The sequence below is a fragment of the Haliotis rubra genome, unplaced genomic scaffold, assembly GCF_003918875.1.
Source record: "Haliotis rubra isolate DU_JTF1 unplaced genomic scaffold, ASM391887v1 Scf68, whole genome shotgun sequence".
In the NCBI taxonomy this organism is placed as follows: domain Eukaryota; kingdom Metazoa; phylum Mollusca; class Gastropoda; order Lepetellida; family Haliotidae; genus Haliotis; species Haliotis rubra.
Genome location: NW_025767390.1, coordinates 2,143,116 through 2,165,253, shown reverse-complemented (window position 1 = coordinate 2,165,253; position 22,138 = coordinate 2,143,116). Strand labels below are relative to the sequence as shown.

Below are 22,138 nucleotides of genomic sequence, written 5' to 3'. Positions count from 1 at the left end.
TACATACATATACATATGCACGCACACGCACACACACTATGAAGTTATGATGTATCTGATGGCACTTTCTATAGAAATATCATTGATTGCTTTTGTACGTCAGCACAATTGTACCTATCAATGTCATACATTGACAACTTGTACAATACCTATAAACAAGTGAAAAAATTGTAAATAAAAAAACCCAAAAAACATAGCCCTTCTAAGTCTTTTCAAAATATAATGTACATAACAATAGAGTTATTCACACCTCGTTGTAGTCCACACAGGGGCATGCTCAAAGCACTACTTTATTCCCATGTTTATAGATCATTGTTCGCTCGATGTTTATTCTCGGCTCTGAGCCAGCAACTATAGTATAGTTTACTACCTGTTGCCTATTCACTACTGAATTGGTATATAACAGAGGCATATAACAGAAGCATATTTCAAACAATGTCGCTTCCTACAGTAGCGCAGCTGCCGTATGCGGTCACCTTAACAGGTCCTCTCCGCGGCCATTGTTGCTCAACGTCACGTGATTTGTTGTTTGTGAGTGAGTGTGTGTGGTTTTACGCCACTTTTAGCAATATTCCAGCAATATCGCGGCGGGGGACACCAGAAATGGGCTTCACACATTGTACCCATGTAGGGAATCGAACCCGGGTCTTTGGCGTGACGAGCGAACGCTTTAACCACTAGGCTACCCCACCGCCCCTTGTTGTTTGTGTATGTACGCAAATCCACGAGATATTTGTGTCTTATTATATATATATCTCCATGCGTATTAATAATGACTGAACGGTTATCTCCGGTCGCAATAAAACTTTACATCTCAACCGCCGAAAACTTTTCCAGTGTGGATCGATCAAACAACCCATCAGCTTTTTTCCTTGGTCTGTACAATTTCGAATCAAAGGGACAATTTATAGTACACAGTCGAACGCATGATTGAGTGAGTGAGTATGGTTTTACGCCACTTTAGCAATATTCCAGCAATCAACCCTTCAAACACACACACACACATACACATATTAAACTGACATGATGTAATTCAACTGAAGTAGTGTGAAATCCATAACACTCGCTCACTATATTTCACACTAAAGTACTGTCGGAAATAGAAAAAAACCTGGTTTTTTTCACATCTATATCCACAATTTATGTAGGTAATATGTGAAAGTGTGAAATATCTGATAAACTAGTAAGTGTGGGCTTACTACAGTCTCAGTGGTAGGGAGACAGGAAACGTAGAAAAAGGACTTTACTGAGGAGAGATTAGTGCAGAAATGAGCAATGTGGGTTTTTCCTAAGTCTCAAAAGCAAAACCAGGTCGGGTGTCGCAGAAGATGGTTGGGGTCGGGCTGGTTGATAGTAATATCCGCTAAGACAAGATAATCATTTAGGGTAATTAAACTGGACAAGTAACAATTTACAAATAACATCCAGTCCTGTCGATCTTCGGGTGGACATGCTACCTATATATTTTGAGACATTTAATACGATGGCTGATTTAAGCCTTTCTATGGGTATCATACTGTTTTACATATCTCAGCATAAACTTTATGAAAGAAAAACACGTTAGATGTTTATAGATGAGACATACTCAACACACAAGAAAACGCATAGAAAATCTTTGAGATGACCCCTTGTGCCTGTGAGCAGCACGTGCATTTCATGCCAGGTGATTTCGACGGTCCGTCGTCACACCTGGCTGAGCGACCATATTGTCATCTAATGTCTGATATATTGTCTTACGCAGCTATTCGTACGTTTTCTAAGTTTTGCCCGATTTTACGAGTAAACATGCTTTTCTGGATATCCTATTACGCATCCCACTGAACGCCCAGTTAGGCCGATGTGGGTTATTTCGACATATGCTATTTGCAATTGAGTAACTTTTAGGGATACAGAGTAACAGCCAAAAAACAGGGGGGTTTTCTATTTCCGACAGTACTTTAGAATACATATCTCCGTAACTGTGTCGCCAAGTATCGTGGTAAAATTGGTGCGGCGTTAAACAATATTCACTCACATGCTAACTGGCACCACTGACACTACGTGATCTATCATTCCAGTTACAGACAATTCCAAAGGCCCTTTAACCTCATTGAAGTGATAATCATCTCAAAGTGAGTGAGTAAAAGTGCACGCCGCTTTTAGCAATATTCCAGCAATATCACGGAATGGGCTTCACATGTGGGAAACTTAGATCTTCTTGACAAGCGAACGCTTTAACCACTAGGCTAGCCAACCACCACCGTTCCTAAAGAAAATGATATGAATTGATTTACAAAATTGCTTTATTTCTTAAAACACAATGCCGTACATATACCAACCAATCTCTTTTTAAACAAATCCATTTTGTCCATAGTGAATCACAATTAAGTTTCATCTGCATGTGATGAAAACTCCCGCGAACATTTGCTGTCAATGTCAGCAGCAGCACAGGGAGTCAGGGAGTGAGTGAGTGAGTGAGTGAGTATGGCTTTACGCCGCTTTTACGAGTAGTAATATTCCAGCAATATCACGGCGGGGGACACCAAAATGGGCTCCGCACACTGTACCCAGGTGGGGAATCGAACCCGGGTTTTCAGCGAGACGGCTGCACAGGGACCATCTAGATCGGTGATCCGTAAACTGCTAGGGCTGGCTATCGATATAAATCATTGAGATAGATGATTGTTAACTAAATATCGATTGATTATCGATAAATCCCAGAGACGTAACATTGAGCAAATGTGTAAATTAAATGAATATATTTTCATATCACTGGTGAGTGATGACATGTTTTGCATGGATTATTTACAAAACAACTTCCTGAACATAATCAAGAGGCAATACCATAAATATAGTGCTAAATATGTAAATTATGTGAGAAAGTTATAACTTGTTTATATCACAAAACTTAATGTACGATATTATCGATAACAATTTTCATATCGATAATCATTACTAATCTTTCCTATCGACGATATTCCCGATTATTGATTATTTTAGCCAGCCCTATAAACTGCCATTTCTAATATATACATGCCATTTTTGTATTATGCACATGGTGAGTTATTTATAGGTTTCTCTCCATAAGAAAAATAATGACGGTGATGTCAATTTTTGACAATCTAACCACTGAATATGAACAGAATAACAAGCACATATCTGTGACATTTCAGTGAGTAAAAGCACCAACGCCACATCTTCGAATCGACACTGTAGCACAGAAGAAAAGATTCAAAGCACTTCTCCCCATCGTTAATATCCTTCTCAAGTAACCACACAAGTCCCGTTGGTTATAATCAGCTTGTTACTTTTCATGTATCCGATCAACAGTTTATGGTTCATGTAGATTCCCTTGGCTTCGGGAATATCGTAACCCTTCTGACCAACTGACAAGGCTTCAAATATCGTGTACAGCGGCCACACGGGCATCTGTCGACGCCAAACGTCGTCTCGCCACCATTTTGTCCACCATGCCTTCATTGCCTCCTCTTCAAGTTTACCGGGTTTTATGAAGTAGGTCTTCTCTGGGCGTCTCTGTTCCCGTTTCAGGTCCTCGTGAAATGACTGTCTCATGATATCGTCGTGTCTGGTGTCGTCGTTGTTCCTAAAGGCCCAGCTGATGTAGGTGCCGTCGGAAAGTTCAAGGCTGGCGTGAGCTTTCGACTTGACGCCATCTTGGAACATGGTGGGCAGCCAGACGTTCACCTTGATTGACATCTGGAATATAGAAACATTGTTTGTATCAGTGGGTGAGTGAGTGTTGTTTATATTATGTCAGTAATATTTCAGATAATATCAAACCCGTGAATGCCCAGGTTAGAATTAGTCTTCAGCAACCCATGCTTGTCGTAAGAGGCGACTTACGTACGGGATCGGGTGGTCAGGCTCGCTGACTTGGTTGACATGTCATCGTATCCCAATTGCGTAGATCGATGTTCATGCTATTGATGACGGGATTGTCTGGTCCAAACTCGTTTACTTACAAACCGCAGCGATATAGCTGGAATATTGCTTAGTGCGACGTTAAACCAGCCAACCAACCAATCATGCTGTTGATCACTGGATTGTCTGGTCTAGACACGATCATTTACAGACTACCGCCATATATCTGGAATAATGCTGAGTGCGACGTTAAATGTCAATCAAATCAATCAGTCAGATAATATCACGGCAGTGTTTAAACAATGGAGTCTGTGATTATCAGACCAACGGTTGATTGTATGAACGATCTACACCGTTGACGTGACAAGGTACACGCTGGTCTGTAACAGCATATCTTCATGAGTTAGAGGACACGACTTTGACTCAAATGATATCACTAACATGATCCCGATGAGGGTCTAATCAGCAAGAATGGGTGAGTGAACTAGGTTCAGTGCCGTTTTAACAAATCATGGCGTGGAGGCTTAATGTGGGAAGACAGTCCGGAGTGATGCAGGGCGGTGGGGTAGTCTAGTGGTTAAAGCGTTTGCCCGTCACGCTGAAGACTCGGGTTCGATTCCCCACATGGGCACATTGTGTGAAGCCCATTTCTGGTGTCGCCCGCCGTGATATTGCGAGAAAATTGCTAAAAGCGGCGTAAAACTAAACTCACTCACCGAAGTGATCCAGGTCTCTGACGTTTACCACGAGCACATGTATGGTACCGACAAACCTTGAGATTCGAACCCTCGGTCATAGGTTTCCAGCGTGCCCAAGGGCACGAGTCTGGACAGTGACTATCGGTGCGTAGGGAGAAGTAAGTGAGTGTGATTTTACGCTGCAGTTACAAATGTCCCAGCAATCTCGCGGCAGGTGGCATCACAAATCGGCTCCACACAAGGTACACAAGTGGAAAATCGAAACCAGGTCTTTAGTGTGACGCGCAAGCACTTTAACCACGAGGCCACCCCACCGCCAAGACAAACTTAGGCTGGTGATTATAATGACCGTAAGTTAATAATTTACAAGCTTTTAAAACCATCGAAATAGACACCAGCCACGCAACGTAAATCCTGGAATTTCCCTTCGATATTTAGCTGAAGACCTATCTGTATATACATAGGCAGGTTGAAAATAAGTGTTTGTTTTCTAGATTATATATAAGTCATTCGTTGGTCCTGCGATGAATGTACTGAAGTTAATATGTTGTGAAATGTTTTGTTTCTTTTCTTTAGTGAAAACATTTGTATGGTTAGGGAAGTGACCGAAATACATCTTGTCTGACAGAAATTTAACGTCACGAATGTGAATTGGTTCTACAGTCCTAGCATGCCATTCTGTTGAAATAGGGAGCGGGCGGTTGGAATGTGAGATACAATCTATTGTTTTGTCACTACAATGATGGTTGTTTGTCCTTGCGTCAAAAACATTCACTCAGTTATACGTGGCTCATGGTGGTGCAGCCTTACATGCAGTGTGGTAGCAAGTGGTTAAAGTCTTCGCTCGTCACTCCAAAGACCCGGGTTCGATTCCCCACGTGGGTATAATGTATGAAGCCCCCGTGATGTTCTGAAGGCCCCCGTGATATTGCTGGTATAATGCTAAAAACGGCGTAAAACTATACTCACTTACAACGCTATGAACCCTCACGAGCGCCTATACTATTATATTTTGGGACGAATCAGGAGTCCCAACCCACGAATTCTTACACCCTAGTGCAGTCTGGGATGATTACATGCTGCAACCCCGAGTACAAAACAAGATACAACTACAATAGATCCTATACTGTGTTAAATGATTTATAATTTTGATGAAAAATTGACACAATACAAACTGTAAATGGCATCCAAAAACAGATGGTCGCAAAAAACTCCCACCATTCCAGCTATCGGGTAAACGTGGTCTCACAGGGCTGCCATGGACGATGTTTTCGAGAAGGGAGGTATTGCACTTGATTAGCTGAGTCAGTTGACCTCGATATTCTGAGATAAAAGCCTGGCTTGGTGTCTGATTAAATCCAATCAGTTACTAGTAGCTTATCTGTGAACTGCATACCCCAGCCATGCCAGTACGCATGCGCTGCATGTGCAGAGTCACAGTGACTTTCACATTCAGATCTGGGCGTGCGAATACTACTTCTTTAAAATGCAGGTGTCTAGACAAGGGACACATAAAACTAGCAATATTTATACAATAATAATAACAGTTATTGTTATTAGTATAATTATTTTCAGAGATGAAATAAAATGCAGCAGAGACGTTGGATGGTCCTGACACGTGATATTTAGGCCGAAACCTTCACACTGCAGATGAAACTGCAAATTGCCAATCTGACCAATGAGTTATACAATGGCGGTATATTCATCGAATCGGAAGCATGTATACCGAGCTGTAATTATCCTCGATATTCTCATCCAGCGCTGCTCTTTTATGTAAATGTATCATTTAATTATTTTTTGTCCCAGTTGCCAAATTTCAAAATAATACGCGAAATATTTCAAAACCATTACGTGAGAGTGTTGGGGTCAGTTGTTGAAATGCCGTGCTTGCTGTAATTCTAAAACGGAAAAGAACCTACTGACTTAGTTCTATAAATCGGTTATTTGCAGAGCCATTCATCCAACATAAAATACCCACGTGGTATTGAAATACGCATGTGCACACACGAAGGCGTGACGTCTGAAAGATGTCTTACATTACAAAGTAAACAGATTTACTTGCTTACCTCTTCTTGTTTATTTTTATACATGACACCAGCAAGTGCCATACATTTTTTGAGTGCAGACTTGTACATCGAACCCTATTACAGGCCGAAGAAACACAAAAACGTACCAAATTAAACTCGAAGCCATATTAATACATGTTTATCATATTACACTTCCAGACATAGTATGCAAGTCATATTTCTTTATCATAAGTATGTCAGTATTTTTCTATTTACGCCAACTCGTGACAGCTGCTGATAGACAACGTAATCGCAATGCTTTATCTAATAAAAACACAGAGTCCATGGATAAACCGAAATGAGATCGCAATTAATGAATTTGAAATAGAACATTTACAAAATCAAATGAGCTATGTAACACTCGAGCTCCTTGCAATTGTATAGTTTAGGATACCCGTCTATATCATCTGTAGGCAAAAGTACCCTACCTTGCAATTGTATAGTTTAGGATACCCGTCAATATCTGTAGGCAAAAGTACCCTACCTTCAATCACATGTTACACAGTTTACACAAACGTCAATAAGCCGGTTCACAGGCTGCGATCACTGCAAGACCCCATTTCACATTAAGGTGTATTTGCCAAGCATGGTGCCAACCTAATGGCAGAAAGATGAACCCAAGCGCGCAGCTTACTCACCGTTGCTGTGGTGTGTCTTGAAGCTTAAGTAGGTCAGATCAGGTAGTCACACAATACAGCGTCATTTCATATTATATAGGTGCTGGGCATATATAAACACAGTCCACTCTTTTTAAATACACGCTGTGTATCGCATGCCTACATTCCTTAGCACAATGGACAGGCTTGTGTTGAGAGCAAGTACTTTCTGCGTTCAGTGCGCAAGACACGCTCGCTGAACTGTGACTTGCTAATAATAGACTGAAAAAGTAAGTACTGAAGAAAGGTCGAGTTTGTTATAGACAGGAGACGATATAAGCACTCTGTCACTTATCCCAGTACTTGAAACATGTTCAGATATAAAGTTAAACCCCGTTACTACGGACAGTGTCTTTTATAGACAAGGACATGATACATGCTACGTAAAAAGTTCACGTATTAACTCGAAGCTTGTTAATCTGTATTGTCGCGTTCAATGAAATTGTCCGTAATAATCGATGGTCGTATTAGCGAATCTTTGTTACCAGTGTCCGGAATGACAAGGTGTTAATGTACACACATTTTGTTATGAAATACATGATGTGATCAATACGCACACGCATATGCTAATATTAATGAAACTGCCCTGTACGAACCCATGAGTCCAGAAACTGTCTTACTGATTGTTACTGCAGGAGTCTTTATATACACGTATAGCTAAAGCAAAATTCCTAAGGACTCCATGTACACGTATATAGCTAAAGCAACATTCCTAAGGACTCCATGTACACGTATATAGCTAAAGCAACATTCCTAATGACGCCATATGCACGTATAGCTAAAGGAACATTCCTAATGACGCCATATACACGTATAGCTAAAGGAACATTCCTAATGACGCCATATACACGTATATACACGTATAGCTAAAGGAACATTCCTAATGGCTCCATATACACGTATATAAAGGAACATTCCTAATGACTCCATATACACGTATAGCTAAAGGAACATTCCTAATGACTCCATATACGTATAGCACGTATAGCTAAAGGAACATTCCTAATGACTCCATATACACGTATAGCTAAAGGCAACATTCCTAATGACGCCATATACACGTATAGCTAAAGGAACATTCCTAATGACTCCATATACACGTATAGCTAAAGGAACATTCCTGATGACTCCATATACATTGTATAGCTAAAGGAACATTCCTATACACGTATATGACTCCATATGACTCCATATACACACGCATGTATAAGCTAAAGCAACATTCCTAATGACTCCATATACACGTATAGCTAAAGGAACATTCCTAATGACGCCATATACACGTATAGCTATAGCTAGCTAAAAGGAACATTCCTAATGACGCCACGTATATACATGCACAATGACGCCATATACACGTATAGCTAAAGCAACATTCCTGATGACTCCATAGACATGTATAGCTAAAGGAACATTCCTGATGGCTCCACATACATTTATAGCTAAAGGAACATTCCTAATGGTTCCATATACACGTATAGGTGAAGCATCATTCCCAATGGCTCCATATCCACGTGTAGCGAAAGTAACATTCCTAATGGCTCCATATACATATATAGCTTAAGGAATATTCCTAATGACTCCATATACATATAAAGCTAAAGCAACATTCCTAATGGCTCCATTTACACGTATATAAGTAAAGCAATATTCCTAATGACGCCATATGCACGTATAGCTAAAGGAACATTCCTGATGACATTCCTGATAATTCACATTGTACGTGCCTCTCCATAAAAATCATCATTACACTCCTCACCCCAACCCTTCACTGCCGGCCATAAATTATGAGTGAGTGAGTGAGTATGGTTTTACGCCGCTTTTAGCAATATACCAGCGAAAACGGAGGGGAAGACCAGAAATCGGCTTCACACATTGTACCCATGTGGGGAATCGAACCCGGGTCTTCGGCGTAACGACAGGACGCTTTAACCATTAGGCTACCCCACCGCCCCCATGAATTATGAACGGTCCCTAAGAACGTTATAATAGTTCCGGGCAAAAGTGTACTTCGTTACACAAAACATGGGGGTAGAGCGAACTGTATTTCTTTTCTAAGATGCCAAATGTAATACTTAAAGCGATAAATCTAAAGCAGGAAACAAAAGCGATGGTGTCGGTGACCTAAATTAACAATCCTCGTTCAGGGCTAACTGGCGCGCTGTTCTATTGACGTGTCTGCCCCCTACGTTAGGCGCACGCTACCAGAACACAAATGATAAACAGTTTGATGACGGTTTACGTTCGGGTTGAATATCTTCTCTAACTTATTTCAATTACTATCTGTGATTAACGTAAACCATATGGGCAATATGAACGACGCATTTCAACTACCAACGTAAGTTTACTTCAGTACATGGCGATAACGCTGACTAGTCACGCGACATTCCACGGCTGATGCATTGTGAGAATGTAAACATTGCGAACATTGTCGTGTCGCCATTTAATTGTGATTCGAACTGAGACATTTATCCGTAGAAAAATGTTAAACGTAATGTTTCCACCAGTGATGTTAGCCGAGTGAAACAACTGCAAAGGGCGTGCTTCGAAATAGTTTTCTTTACGAGGCTGTACGAGGCGATGACAACTGACATGCATCGTGACGTCGGTTACCAAGGGTACGTTTCATTACGAGGGACAGACAATGGCATAGTGACGTCAGTGCAGTGTGACGAAATGCGAAAAGTGCGTCTTTTAGCGAAACATCTTAGAATTTACATCATTTGCCTACGTTTGCATTGTGTGGTAAAAATATTTTTTTTTACGGATGATCAACGATAAAGGACCGCAAAATTGAAAACAGAGTGGCTTCATCGTCTAATTCCGTCATCACAAAGATATACTGAATACAATAATTTGAACAAAGAATGACAACTTTGACGTTTCTTCGTCGTAAGTAGGTATAATTCGTTTCATTATCCTTAATGGGGACCTTTCATTTGTTGGGGTGTGTTTTAATGAGAACTATACAACGTCCCATACTGATACTTGGCTATTGGAACAGCGCCATTTTGGAAGCCAGGCAACCTTTGGAGGGTGTACGGTAAATTAAAACCGTGTCCATGTTTCGAATGTATTCAGCTCCTGAAGCCGTGGGTCATCTACGTGGAGACCACGCGTGTTCAAACAACGACATACACCAGTATGACGTGTTGATGACGTTGAACCATGGAACCCACCTAGCTATTTCTTTGTTCGCTTGTAACTAGCCAGATGAAAATGACTTTCAGAAATTCCACAATTCCATTGTGTACGTTATAGTGTTCTAATTCCATGGATCATTCTTTAAGGCACACGCATTGCGTATGAGTGAGGGAGTTGGGTTTTACGCCGCTATTAGCAATATTCCAGCAATATCACGGCGGGAGACACCAGAAATGGGCTTCACGCATTGTACCCATGTGGGAATAGAACCCGGGCCGTCGGCGTGACGAGCCAACGCTTTAACCACTTGGCTACCTCACCGCCCCGTATTGCGTGAGTGCAGTCGGGGCGCACGAAAAGTCAACAGCTGGCTGAAATAGACTTTGCCTGAAACCAGAGACGATACCGGTTTTCAGCAGGCTCTGTTATCCAGCGTTAATCATTTTGTGATACTGGAATGGAGATAAAATACGCTGGGTAAACGCGAATGGGTACAAATTGCCATGTGACCTGTGTTTGGAAAGTGGGAGAAGATTGTTTTCTGATGCTGTGGGCATGCTTGTTATTACGTCAGTTTATCAGTGTATTTACGTGAGGAATTTATTTCAATGCTAGGTAATATACGTGAATATATTCTAACTACACCATGAAAGTCAATAACCCCATTAATATCAGACCGCCTCCGTGGTGTAGTGGTTTGAGCGTCCGGCCGGAGAGCGGAAGGTCGCGGGTTCGATCCCCGGCCGCGTCATACCAAAAGACGTTAAAATATGGTACTTGATGGTCCCTGTTTGGTGCTCTGCAATACGGGTACAGGGACTTGTCGGCTCGGAGTCAGTATAATGTGTCTGAGAGGGGTATTCATGCTTAACTGCGGCATGGAATCTCAATGAGCTAGCACTATAAAACCAGCTTAAGTCTGGGCTGGTACAAGCAGCCAAACATACATGCTCATGCACGTTGTCATATGAGCGAAATATTCTCAAGTACGACGTTAAACCCAATTTCATTTCACCTCACATCACATCCCCCCATGAGTATCATGTCGACCCCGAGGCAAGGTCTATGGCTTGAGCAGAGCACCATGCCAAGGAAAGATTAAACACATCACACCAGACACTTTTTAGATTTTCACTTGCGCATGGCAAGAAGAATTGAAGTTAAACTCTCGTGAACGCTATCATGTGTACTTTCCAACGTGAAAATGAATGAACGAACGTTGTATAAATGCATTCAGCAACATCGCAGCCACGTAAATTGCAAATCTGTAACGAGTAATTAAGTGGTCGATAGCATGAGCAACGGTCCACGTCGTCATGTCTTACGACGGCTCACAACCTGACCACCCAATCCTCTTTGAGGCAACCAACCCCCTTTTGGTACGCCATATTCTGGGGTCTATCAGGGACTCAGAAGGGTGAATATATAACGTAATATTTAATACGCTGAATCAACAATCGTTGGGTAAGTAAACATTTCCTTTACGTTTTATTCTTTAAAATATTTTTTCTAGGAACTTAAGCGGGTTAAGTTGTTTTCGGGACTTGATGGTGAGCAAATGAGACTCGGACAAAATAAATCAGATTGTATTTGGGAGTCAGGGAAGGGTGTAGAAGGTAGACTGTGTGGCTCGACTTGTTTGACAGGTCATCCCAACTGCGAAGATCGATGCTCATGTTGTTGATCCCTGGATTGTCTGGTCCAGACTAGATTATTTACAGACCGACGCTCCAAAGGTGGAATGTTGCTGAGTGCAGCATTAAACAACAAACAAATCTTTCTTGTCGACTAAGAATCAAGCATAGCAGATTCTTTGTCTCTGAATCCTTGTGGGCGCAAGACTCAACCTCAGAAGTGAGTGAGTGAGTGAGTTTAATTGTATGCCCCTTTTAGCAATATTCAAGCAATAACACATCGGGGGACACCAGAAATGGGCTCCACACATTCTACCCACATGGGGATTCGAACCTGGGTCTTCGGGGACACCAGAAATGGGCTTCACACATTCTACCCACGTGGGGATTCGAACCTGGGTCTTTGGGGACACCAGAAATGGGCTTCACACATTCTACCCACGTGGGGATTCGAACCTGGGTCTTCCGGGTGCGGACCGAGCGCTTAAACCACTAGGATACCCCACTCCTCCGCCTCAGGAGTACCGTGATGCATGGCCCAACTCTTTATTTCACTTGTTAACCAGTCAGGCATGGCGTTTAGTCAAGAGATATTTCTACTGAGTCAGCAACAATAGAAAGACATTAGAGCTTCTTGTTCTTGTTGTTTAACCCAGAACTCGGCATTATTCCAGGTATATAGCGTCGGTCTGTAAATAATTGAATCTGAACCTGACAATCCAGTTATCAACATCATTCTCAGGGGTGGAAATAACTTTAAAATTGATGTACTCCGGTACAGTGGCACATGTAAAGTCGCTTTCCCTGATAAATTTTCCACTATACCGACCGTTTTCTTGCTGATGTTTTAAATAAACAATATAATTAACATTGGAAAGTCAATTGGACAAGGGTACAGTGTGATATACAAATTTGCTTGCCTGACAGAAAAAACACTGGACTCGGACGTCAGGCAATGGGTTATTTCCATCCCTGATTCTATGCAAATGGGATATGATGACATGTGTCAACCAAGTCAGCAAGCCTGACCACCGGATTCTTTTAGTCGCCTCATATGACAAGCATGGGTTACAGAAGACCAATTCTAACTCAGATCTTCACGGGTATTAGAATTGGTCTTCAGTAACCCATGCTTTCTGGAAGCGGTGACCAAGGTAAAGGCTCCTGTACTGGTTGATGCATGTCATCGTATCCCAATTGCACCGATCAATACTCATGGTGTCAGCCACGAGAATATTGCTGAGTAAACAACAAACAGTAAACATGACACAAAGACTATTCTGAAATAGATTTAATTGTTTAGTCATACCATCAATGGTATGCATGAAGATAACAAACACCTCCAGCAAGACAAGACAGCACAAACTTGTAAGAGTTAATGATTGAGTGAGTTGAGTTCAAACCTCTTTGAGCAATAATAGTTAATGTCATAAATATGTACAATTTTGATTAAATGCACAAGTACTGTTATGGTGCTGACGAACCTATATTTAGGATGAATCTCAGGTTTGAACAGTGTTTCCTTGCTAAGCTAAGGGAGATAATTCTGCACAACTAATCTCTGAGGAAATGTGATGTAGGAATTTCTGTGAGAGAAACAGCAGCAAAACAACTGTAAATATATCCAAAGATTTCTAAAAACATAAAATCTGTATCTACAGATTACCACCTGAAACAAACAAATGCCTTCAATGGTGACTGACAAAAGCCAGCAAAACAGACATCACAAACATAAAATGTATATATTTGCAAAAATAGAAATAACAATATCAATAGATTTCTTTGCTGTTCATACCATAACAAGTCATGTAAACCAAACTGCCATGCATCAGATTGGAAGACAAATGCAATGAACAGATATCACTTATTGAAGATGGATATAGGCATATCTACAATTTAAAGTTCTACAAAAATAGAAATAAAAAGCTATGATTCACACAATTTAAAAGTGTATATGTCAAACATAAATACCTGATTGAGCAAAAATCCCTGAAAATTCTCTATTATTATGGTTCAAAGGACTGTGTTGTATGAACCTCTTCTCAAAGATCAATATCTCGCTTACTGTATAAATAACAAGTATCTGTGCGTTACATTTGGTAACGCTTGGTAACGTTAGTGCTGCCAAAACATTCAAAATCTATGTTCCTCTAAAGTTCCATTCCTATCTTCCACTACCATGCAAAATCATATTTTCAACATAATCAGTTCCTCTACAGTGTGTGTCTCCAATATGTTATTTTGTATCGGCAAGATAATTAAGTAGATCTTTCAGAGTCCGAATTGTTATTTTTTCCACCCCCTTATCAATCTTTGAAGCACTTTCATCTTTAGCATCTCCGGCTGTAACTCTCAAAACTTGTTTTCTTTCTTTTTGTTTCAGCATTTTGCGAGCCTCTTCCAGCAGCATGTCCAGATTGTCATTTGGTTGTCTGGTGATCTTTCTCTTCAACTCCTGAGCTGCCTTCTGATCTTCTTCTTCATCCTTCTTCACCTCCTCAAGCAGTTCCCTCAGAAGTTGTTGCTGTTCCTTCTCCTTATCCAATTTCCTCTGCTGGTTATTCTGCTTCATCAACCTTCCATCCAACTGAAGTCTGCGTCTCATCTCGTCCAAAACATCCTCAAGATCATCTTCAGTCATCTCAGCTTCTGAGGTCCTCCTATAGCTCTTAGAACTTGTACCCAATTCCTTTTCCATTGCATCAACCAGTTCATCCAAGACGCCATCATCAAGTGTCTGGTCAGGGTCATATGACTTCTTGACTTCTGTAAGGTAATCTCCTCGGTTCCAATCACTGGAGTGTTCATTTTCCAAGTTTCTTTTATCTGCTGACTCTACAGCCCTGCCTGAAGTTGCACTGCCCACTTGGGAGTTCTTTAAAGCTCTTATAAGGTCTTCCACAAACTTTGAATCAGCCTGCCCATCAGACTTCTTCTTCATAGGTATTGACTGATATGGTGTAAGAACAACTTCTTTAGTCCTGGCCTGTTCTTTGTCCATGGCATTTTTCACCTGTTTCCGAGTAGGAACATAGGTTTTATTTGTTTCTTCAAAGGTGGAACTCATCCTGTTGCCTCTTGAATCTCCAGTGCCATAGAGAATGAGACTCCACTCTTCCAGCTCACCCTCATTGTTCCTTGTCAGTTCCTGGGGATTGTCTGCCACATACAACTGCCATTTGCCTTCAGGGTTCTCAGACCAGGAGTGGACGGTCATGAAGGTGAAATCAATTCCCTTTTGCCTGTCATCGTGGGGACGTGGCGACAAGATCTGTGACTTGGTGCCAGATGGGGACACAAGGGTCATCTGTATGTCACCACGGCGACTGTGCTGCAGTTTGATCTTCACCTGGACATGTTCAAGGTTATGGATTCTGTTCTTTTCTCCCTTGCAGCCAGTTACCTCAACCTCATCCATAATCTTACTCCTCGCTGTAATCTTTCTGAAATACACAACAACCAAGGTTCATGCAATCACATGTCTTGTACCAGATTTTATACAAAATGGGTTCAAATCTGGCATAACAAAAGTGGGTATATTTGTTTGTCTGTTGTTAACACACTATTCAGCTATATTCCAGCTAAATTGCAGTGATTTGTAAAAAATCAAATTTTGACTAGAAATTCCGGTTATCGATATCATGACCATTGTTCTGTGCAATTTGGCTACAATGACAAGCATCAGCCAAGTATTACCACACAATCCCTTCTGTCACCTCTTATGACATGCATGGGTTGCTGAAGACCAATTCATACCAAGATCTTCATGGGGGCTTCTGAGAAGTAATGCACAGACATTTCACTATGAAATTATATAAACTTAAAAATTAGCATTATAAACAGTTTTTAGAGTAGATATATATGAATGAATGAACGAACGAACGAATGAATGAACTAACGAATGAGCTGACGAGCAATGAATGAGCGAACGAACGAACGAACGAACGAGCGAACGAACGAACGAACGAACGAATGAATGGCTACTCACTTATTGACATTCTGCTGGCGGTATCTACATATGTGCTGCTCTGGTACTGTCACCCAATTCTGAGCCAGCTTCACCATCCGACTGGCATCCAGGACACCGAAACCAAACTTGTGACTGACATGCAGGCCGGCGCCATTAACCACCCAGCTGCGGTCCTCGCTGGGGATGCGTGAGCTGTGCACCACAATGTGCTGGACGTCACGCCAGGTAAGGGACGGACTGGAAGGGAATAACAGAGGACACTAAATTGATGGACGGGTGGTGGGGTAGTGCATTGGTTGAAGTGATCATTCAAAGTGGCTGAGGTTTTGGTTCATACTTGTTAAAACCTTTTGGTGCCTCTCTAAATGACAGTACTGGATCATTTCCAGGTATACAACATCAATACCAGAGAATATCCAGTCTGGATTGTCCCCCAAAACTTCAAAAAACTAGCTGTGAATATTCTATTTATGGATGGCAGAGTAAAAGCCAGCTCAATATAACACTCATTGATGTAAAAGGCTTAAAACAAGAAACATTTACATCATACATTTTCATCATAGCTGCTACAAGAGTTAATGTTCATGTCACCATCTCATCCTTCTGGGTACCCATCTGCTGCATGGTGACCAGAGCGAATTTCTAATGAATTTAAAAGACCTTCAGAGGATAATATGTAAAGCCTTTTAACTCTCAGGAAGCAATCTACTTTTGAACCATCACCCATCCATTTACTGTTTGCCATGTGGATTATGACATGCACAGAATCACATGATACTAAATAGGGCTGCGCAATATAACCGGTATTTACCGGTTCAGACATGAAAAAGATACGTATTGCGATACGCTGATCGAAAAATGGTATTTTGACATGCATTCGGAAAACTTCGTAACACTCGGAAATCTTCGGATATTTCCGTTTTTTAAATTGTTCCTTTCCTTGTTTCATTTGTGCCAAACATTATTTACTTTTATATTTTGCCATGATTAAAAGTTTTTTTAAAGCTTAATCAAGCATTGTGATTTCGTTGTGTCTTGCTATAGAAATCAAGCATTAACTCAATTATAAGTAGTTTGTTTTGTTAAAAATATTTCTTGCAATATATTGCAATACATATCGCAATACATGCTTTCGCATCGCAATATATCGCAATACGACAATTCCCTGCAATACCCACCCCTAATGCTAAACAACTACAAGGGTAGAGCATGACAGGATTTAAAAACATTACAAAATACAGCAAACTCCATCTCCAACGAAAATACACATAATGAACTGTTTGAGATAACGAACAGTGTCCCCGTTCGAGAAAGCGATCATAGCGCTATAACAGTCGTAAATCTATGTCAGTAAGTGGATGAGTGAGTGAGTGAGTTTAGTTTTACGCCACTTTAAGCAATATTCCAGCAATAACACATCGGGGGGACACCAGAAATGGGCTTCACACATTGTACCCATTTGAGGAATCACTAGGCTATGTTAAACTATGGAGATCACCTTAGCCCAATGACCACTTCAAGGAACAGTTGCTTGATGTTAAGGTCCCTGACTGCTGTATCCTGTAGGAGAAATGAGTGTCACGAACTACAGTTATAACATCACTTTTAGGTCATTATAACAGTAGTTCAGTACATCACCAATTGAAGTTATGGAAGATATACTTCTGGAAGCCAGTACTGGACGATAAACTCACTTTGCCTGGAGGGCCAGCGCCACACATCCAGCTGCCAGAGGTGCTGCGCTGGACGTTCCCTGAAAGTTCTCGATACACCCACCATTTATGTCCGTCGTTACCTGCAACAAGGGACAAATTTACTTTCAAGCTTTCAATTCTATAGATCTTCCAACAACATGTAACAGATCTTCTTGTATCTTCATTTTATTTATGGATCTTGTTAGCACAAACATTAGGGTAGAGTATTTAACAGATCTGTTAACTTATCTCAGCTTGAATGCTAGAAATCACACGCATCTTGAAACAATGACAGAAGACTGTGTTACTAATATTCATAACTATAATAATAAATATTCATAACTACCTACCAGAGCTGGGACGGGTCCAAATTTCCTACCCAGGTACCCCACCCCCTATTACCCTACCCTGATACTCGTTATGTTAATTCCTGACATCAAGTTTGTAAGAAATTGCAATATATTCTTCAGCTCGGAGGCTGATTTAATTTCATGTTTTTCTTGGAAATCTTAACCATGTATTATCTTCAAAAGAAGTGACTGTAATTATGTCTAAATCTTCAAAGACAATACCAGGTGCACAGCAAGCCAGTTTTTTCGTGTAAGCCCAATAGGTTGGGATTCGCTATTTAGAGAGTATTGAGGGCTTGCCCATCCTTTTTAGCGTTCAGTAACCATTATGTGTAAGCACTGGCTTTTTTTTATAATGGTAGTTTACTATGCCCCTGAATACAACAATTAATCATAAAGAATAACTTATTACATTGTTTTTTTAATCTATTGGTCACAAGATCATAACGGGTCCGGGTATTGAGATGGGTACCTGGATCCAACTCATTACCCACCCGTCCCGGGTATCAGGGTTACCCATCCCAGCCCTACTACCTACACTATCATTCAACACCCAATTTGTCATTCCCTTGTCACACCTAATAGCGTTACAATCAGTTCCAAATACTGCTGACACAAGCAAACGTCACCTGAATACACCATGTTGACAACAGTCACTCACAGTTCTGCATCAGAGTTATCTCCCTTGCACCAGCCATCCAAGACAACAACTCCCCCCAAAGGGTTCACACATACTGAGTGGTGTTATCCATTGAATCTTATTCATGCTAGGATGGACATTATATTCATAGTTTAATTGTAACATAATTATTAAAAGCTGCAAAACCCTTTCCTGGTTTTACTGTATATTAAAATTTTCACATTTCATTGCTAGGGGAGGGGATGATGATTTTCTTGGAGGAGAATGTACAATGTGAATGATCCCCTCTAAAATTTATGCACAAAGTAAGTGACCTCTCTGCATGTCATGTGCAAAATCAATTACCCCCCTCCCCCCCTTCCCATAATTTTTAAGCATCAACTGTATTCACTTTGACTTTCCAATAGCTGAATACATCCAAACACTGCAAACTTTGACCTTCCACACCCAAACAAAACCCACCCAATTTGAGCTTCTACTAATCCACCAAAACTGTTATTAACTTTGGCCTTCTAATATCTGAATACATCCAAATTATATTCATTCTGATCGACCTTCCATTATGTGAATATATCCAAAGTGTACTCACCACCTTAAGCTTTGTAATTCCCTTGTCCTTCTCCTCCCCCTTGAACACCTCACCACCAGAGGGCACCACCGCCAGAGTAGAGGAGCAGATCTCCATGAAATATGGCCGGTCCCCTTTGTCGCTCACAGAACCGAAGGACATGCTCTCAATGCTGGACACATAGCCGTCTGCACCGCAGTCGTCCTCGTACAAGCCGCCATTGCCAGTAGCCCAGACATAGATGCTGCCAAGACCTCCACGACCCTACAGCAGGAGGGGAACATCTTCTAAGCATGGTATAAATGATGCCAGTATTTCTGCACCCGCCTTCCAAACACTAGTGCTGCTCAGAGTATGTACACACCAGGACAAAAATATATACCCTCCTAATTGTAAATAACATATTTTCCTGTATCCTTTAGATATATCTACATAAGACATCTCATTTTGATAAACGACTGGTCCAGTGAATGAGTGAGTGAGTGACTATTTCCACAATTTTTTATCATGGCGGGGGAGACCAGAAATGGGCTTCACTTATGAATTTGTACCCTGAGACATGGGTAATCAAATCCGGGTCTTGAGCGTGACAAGCAAATGCTTTAACCACTAGACTACACCACCACCCCTCACAGGTGAGTAATGTAGATGTCTCTGTGTCTCATGATAACGATATGTGAGGTATTGTTTTCATGTGAGTTAAGATTTTAAATCGTGTCAGTAATATTTCAGTCATACAGCGACTAGGCTTGCAGGTTTTTGAATTTGAAAAGTAAAACATACGTTTTACAGTGTTACTGTTTAAACAGCCTTTCAATGTACATCAAATGTTCATTTTTGACAATTTGACAATTTTTACAACATGAAGATTCTATGATATGTATCAAACCTGCACATTAACTTGTCACCAACAGTTTAAAATTCCACTGAATAACCATAGCATTTGACAAAATGGTGTTCGATCTTACATCTCATCGTTTCAGTAGTCAGTAGAACGCACACACCAAGTTTAGTTTTGTTACCAACTGTTGATTCACTGAACAGCCATAGAATGTGACAAAAAGGTGGTTAAAGGTGACAATTCTTGCCTTTTTGTGTCTCACTTCTAAATGGCATTCAAAGACTCCATAAAGGTGGTTTACTGAGTCTTACCTCTGGACTGACACTTAGTCTCTGACTTTTACCACTTTTAACAGTGATTGATAGTTTGTTGTTTATTGTATCACCTGTATGTTGTTTTAGTTTGCCAAACACAACAATTTTCCATATATATGATGGAAGGGTCTATATCCCCGGGGCAGTGGGATTATACTGGTGGTTGAAGCATACATGTGTCACACCAAGACCTAAGTTTGACTTTTGGTTAGTGAGAGAGTGGGGTTGTATGCTGCCTTTAGCAATATTCCAGCAATATCACGGCGGGGGACACCCGAAATGGGCTTCACACATTGCACCCATGTGGGGAATCGAACCCGGGTCTTCTGCGTGATGAGCAAACGCTTGAACCACTAGGCTCTACCCCACCACCCTGACTTTTGGTGTCACTAGCCATGATATTGCAATAATATTGCTAAAAGCAGAGCAAGATGATACTCACCCTAACTCTTGTCTTTGAATAAACCTACCTAAAGTTTACAAAAATGTGAAACTTGGGGATACAGTTTAATACCACAGCTAGTGACTCTGCACCTATATGATGGCTGTGTGTACATGAGGACAACTTGATGGAACCATAATTGATCTCATCAACACTGATCAACATCAAGTCACGGCCAGAATAAAATTTGTCTGGCCTTATGGATGACATGAAATCAACTAAACAATCTTTAGCTTTATACATGATCTGTTAAGTCACCTCATACGTCAAGCATAGTTCTGAATCCCTGTAGGGGCTGTCATTTAAATCTTACATGAAAACCTCACAGTAATCTTTTTGACTGACGTGTGATTTCCAGAGGAAGTGCAAGAAGTGCTAAGACTTAACCACAGCTGTTGTTATTGAACATACAGTCACCTCTCATTGTAACAGATCTCATGGTGACCTGGGGAAATAAAAGTTATCTGGGGCACAAGATATCCACCAAAATGGATTTTTGAAAACCAAAGAGAAATGTTAGGGGAATTAAGCAGTAATCAAGTAATTATTTCTTCCATAATGTTAATGACCATATGATATTGTAACAAACAATAAAGTATGTGTATGATTTAAAGGGGAATACTAGATAATTTCAATAATTTGCTGGGTGGAAGATAAAGTCATCAGAATCATGTATCCCTATTTTTAATTAAAAAATATGGTTATTTATGTTTTAATCGCGAAAACAGTTTCTGTTATCTGAGCTTCGGCCATTATGAATATTCCGCTGGAACTCACGTGACCTTTCCTCTCTGATGTCATATGTGACTAGAGTCCGCCATATTGCCAAAGACCAAGCGCTACAGTAATACAAATCGTGTTGTTTCTGTCGTTTTTATAAATGGTACGATGGTGTATGGTTGCTTGGGGATGCACGGCATCATCGAACAATGGATAGAGCCTCCATTTCTTTCGTTTTCAAGTAAAAAGACAGATTTAGGCAGGTTTTTGTCAACTTTGATATTATGTTCTTCATATAAAAGTAATATATATACTGAACATCATTGAAAACGCACCACCTGTAAATTTTGTAATAGGATTGTTTTGAGAGTGAAAATGAACGTTGGAAATGTTGTTAATAACACGAAAGACAATAAATAATGCTGTACAGTAAAGAACGGATTGCCCGAACACATCATGGAACACATCACATGACAACAACAAAATTCAAGCAAAACACACACGAAAAGCACAAATTGCATGCGTAAAACATGCTGATTT

The 22,138-nt window shown here is 40.7% G+C and overlaps 2 protein-coding genes across 5 annotated transcripts in view; both read right to left on the bottom strand.

The window, feature by feature from the left end:
- Positions 1–2,264: 2,264 nt before the first annotated feature.
- On the bottom strand, positions 2,265–7,463 carry LOC124257976. Of its 4 annotated transcripts, none has more exons than XM_046692053.1 (2): positions 7,264–7,463; positions 2,265–3,696 (listed from the first exon to the last, which is right to left on the bottom strand). In XM_046692053.1, exon 2 carries the CDS (start codon positions 3,694–3,696, stop codon positions 3,244–3,246), a length of 453 nt encoding a protein of 150 aa, XP_046548009.1. In that variant the 5' UTR covers positions 7,264–7,463; the 3' UTR covers positions 2,265–3,243. The 4 variants fall into 4 exon arrangements, with proteins under 4 accessions (XP_046548009.1, XP_046548010.1, XP_046548008.1 ...); XM_046692054.1 differs by lacking the exon at positions 7,264–7,463 and adding an exon at positions 7,110–7,199; XM_046692052.1 differs by lacking the exon at positions 7,264–7,463 and adding an exon at positions 5,778–5,904.
- A 5,872-nt stretch (positions 7,464–13,335) lies between these two features.
- LOC124257971 (PC3-like endoprotease variant B) overlaps positions 13,336–22,138 on the bottom strand; it is a 41,583-nt gene continuing 32,780 nt past the window's right edge. Inside the window, exons 9-12 of the mRNA XM_046692046.1 lie at positions 19,303–19,545; positions 17,724–17,824; positions 16,048–16,266; positions 13,336–15,502 (exon numbers count right to left, since the gene is read on the bottom strand). Of these exons, the coding sequence (XP_046548002.1) occupies positions 14,296–15,502; positions 16,048–16,266; positions 17,724–17,824; positions 19,303–19,545 (1,770 nt within the window). The 3' untranslated portion in view covers positions 13,336–14,295. The remainder of the gene's footprint in view (positions 15,503–16,047; positions 16,267–17,723; positions 17,825–19,302; positions 19,546–22,138) is intronic.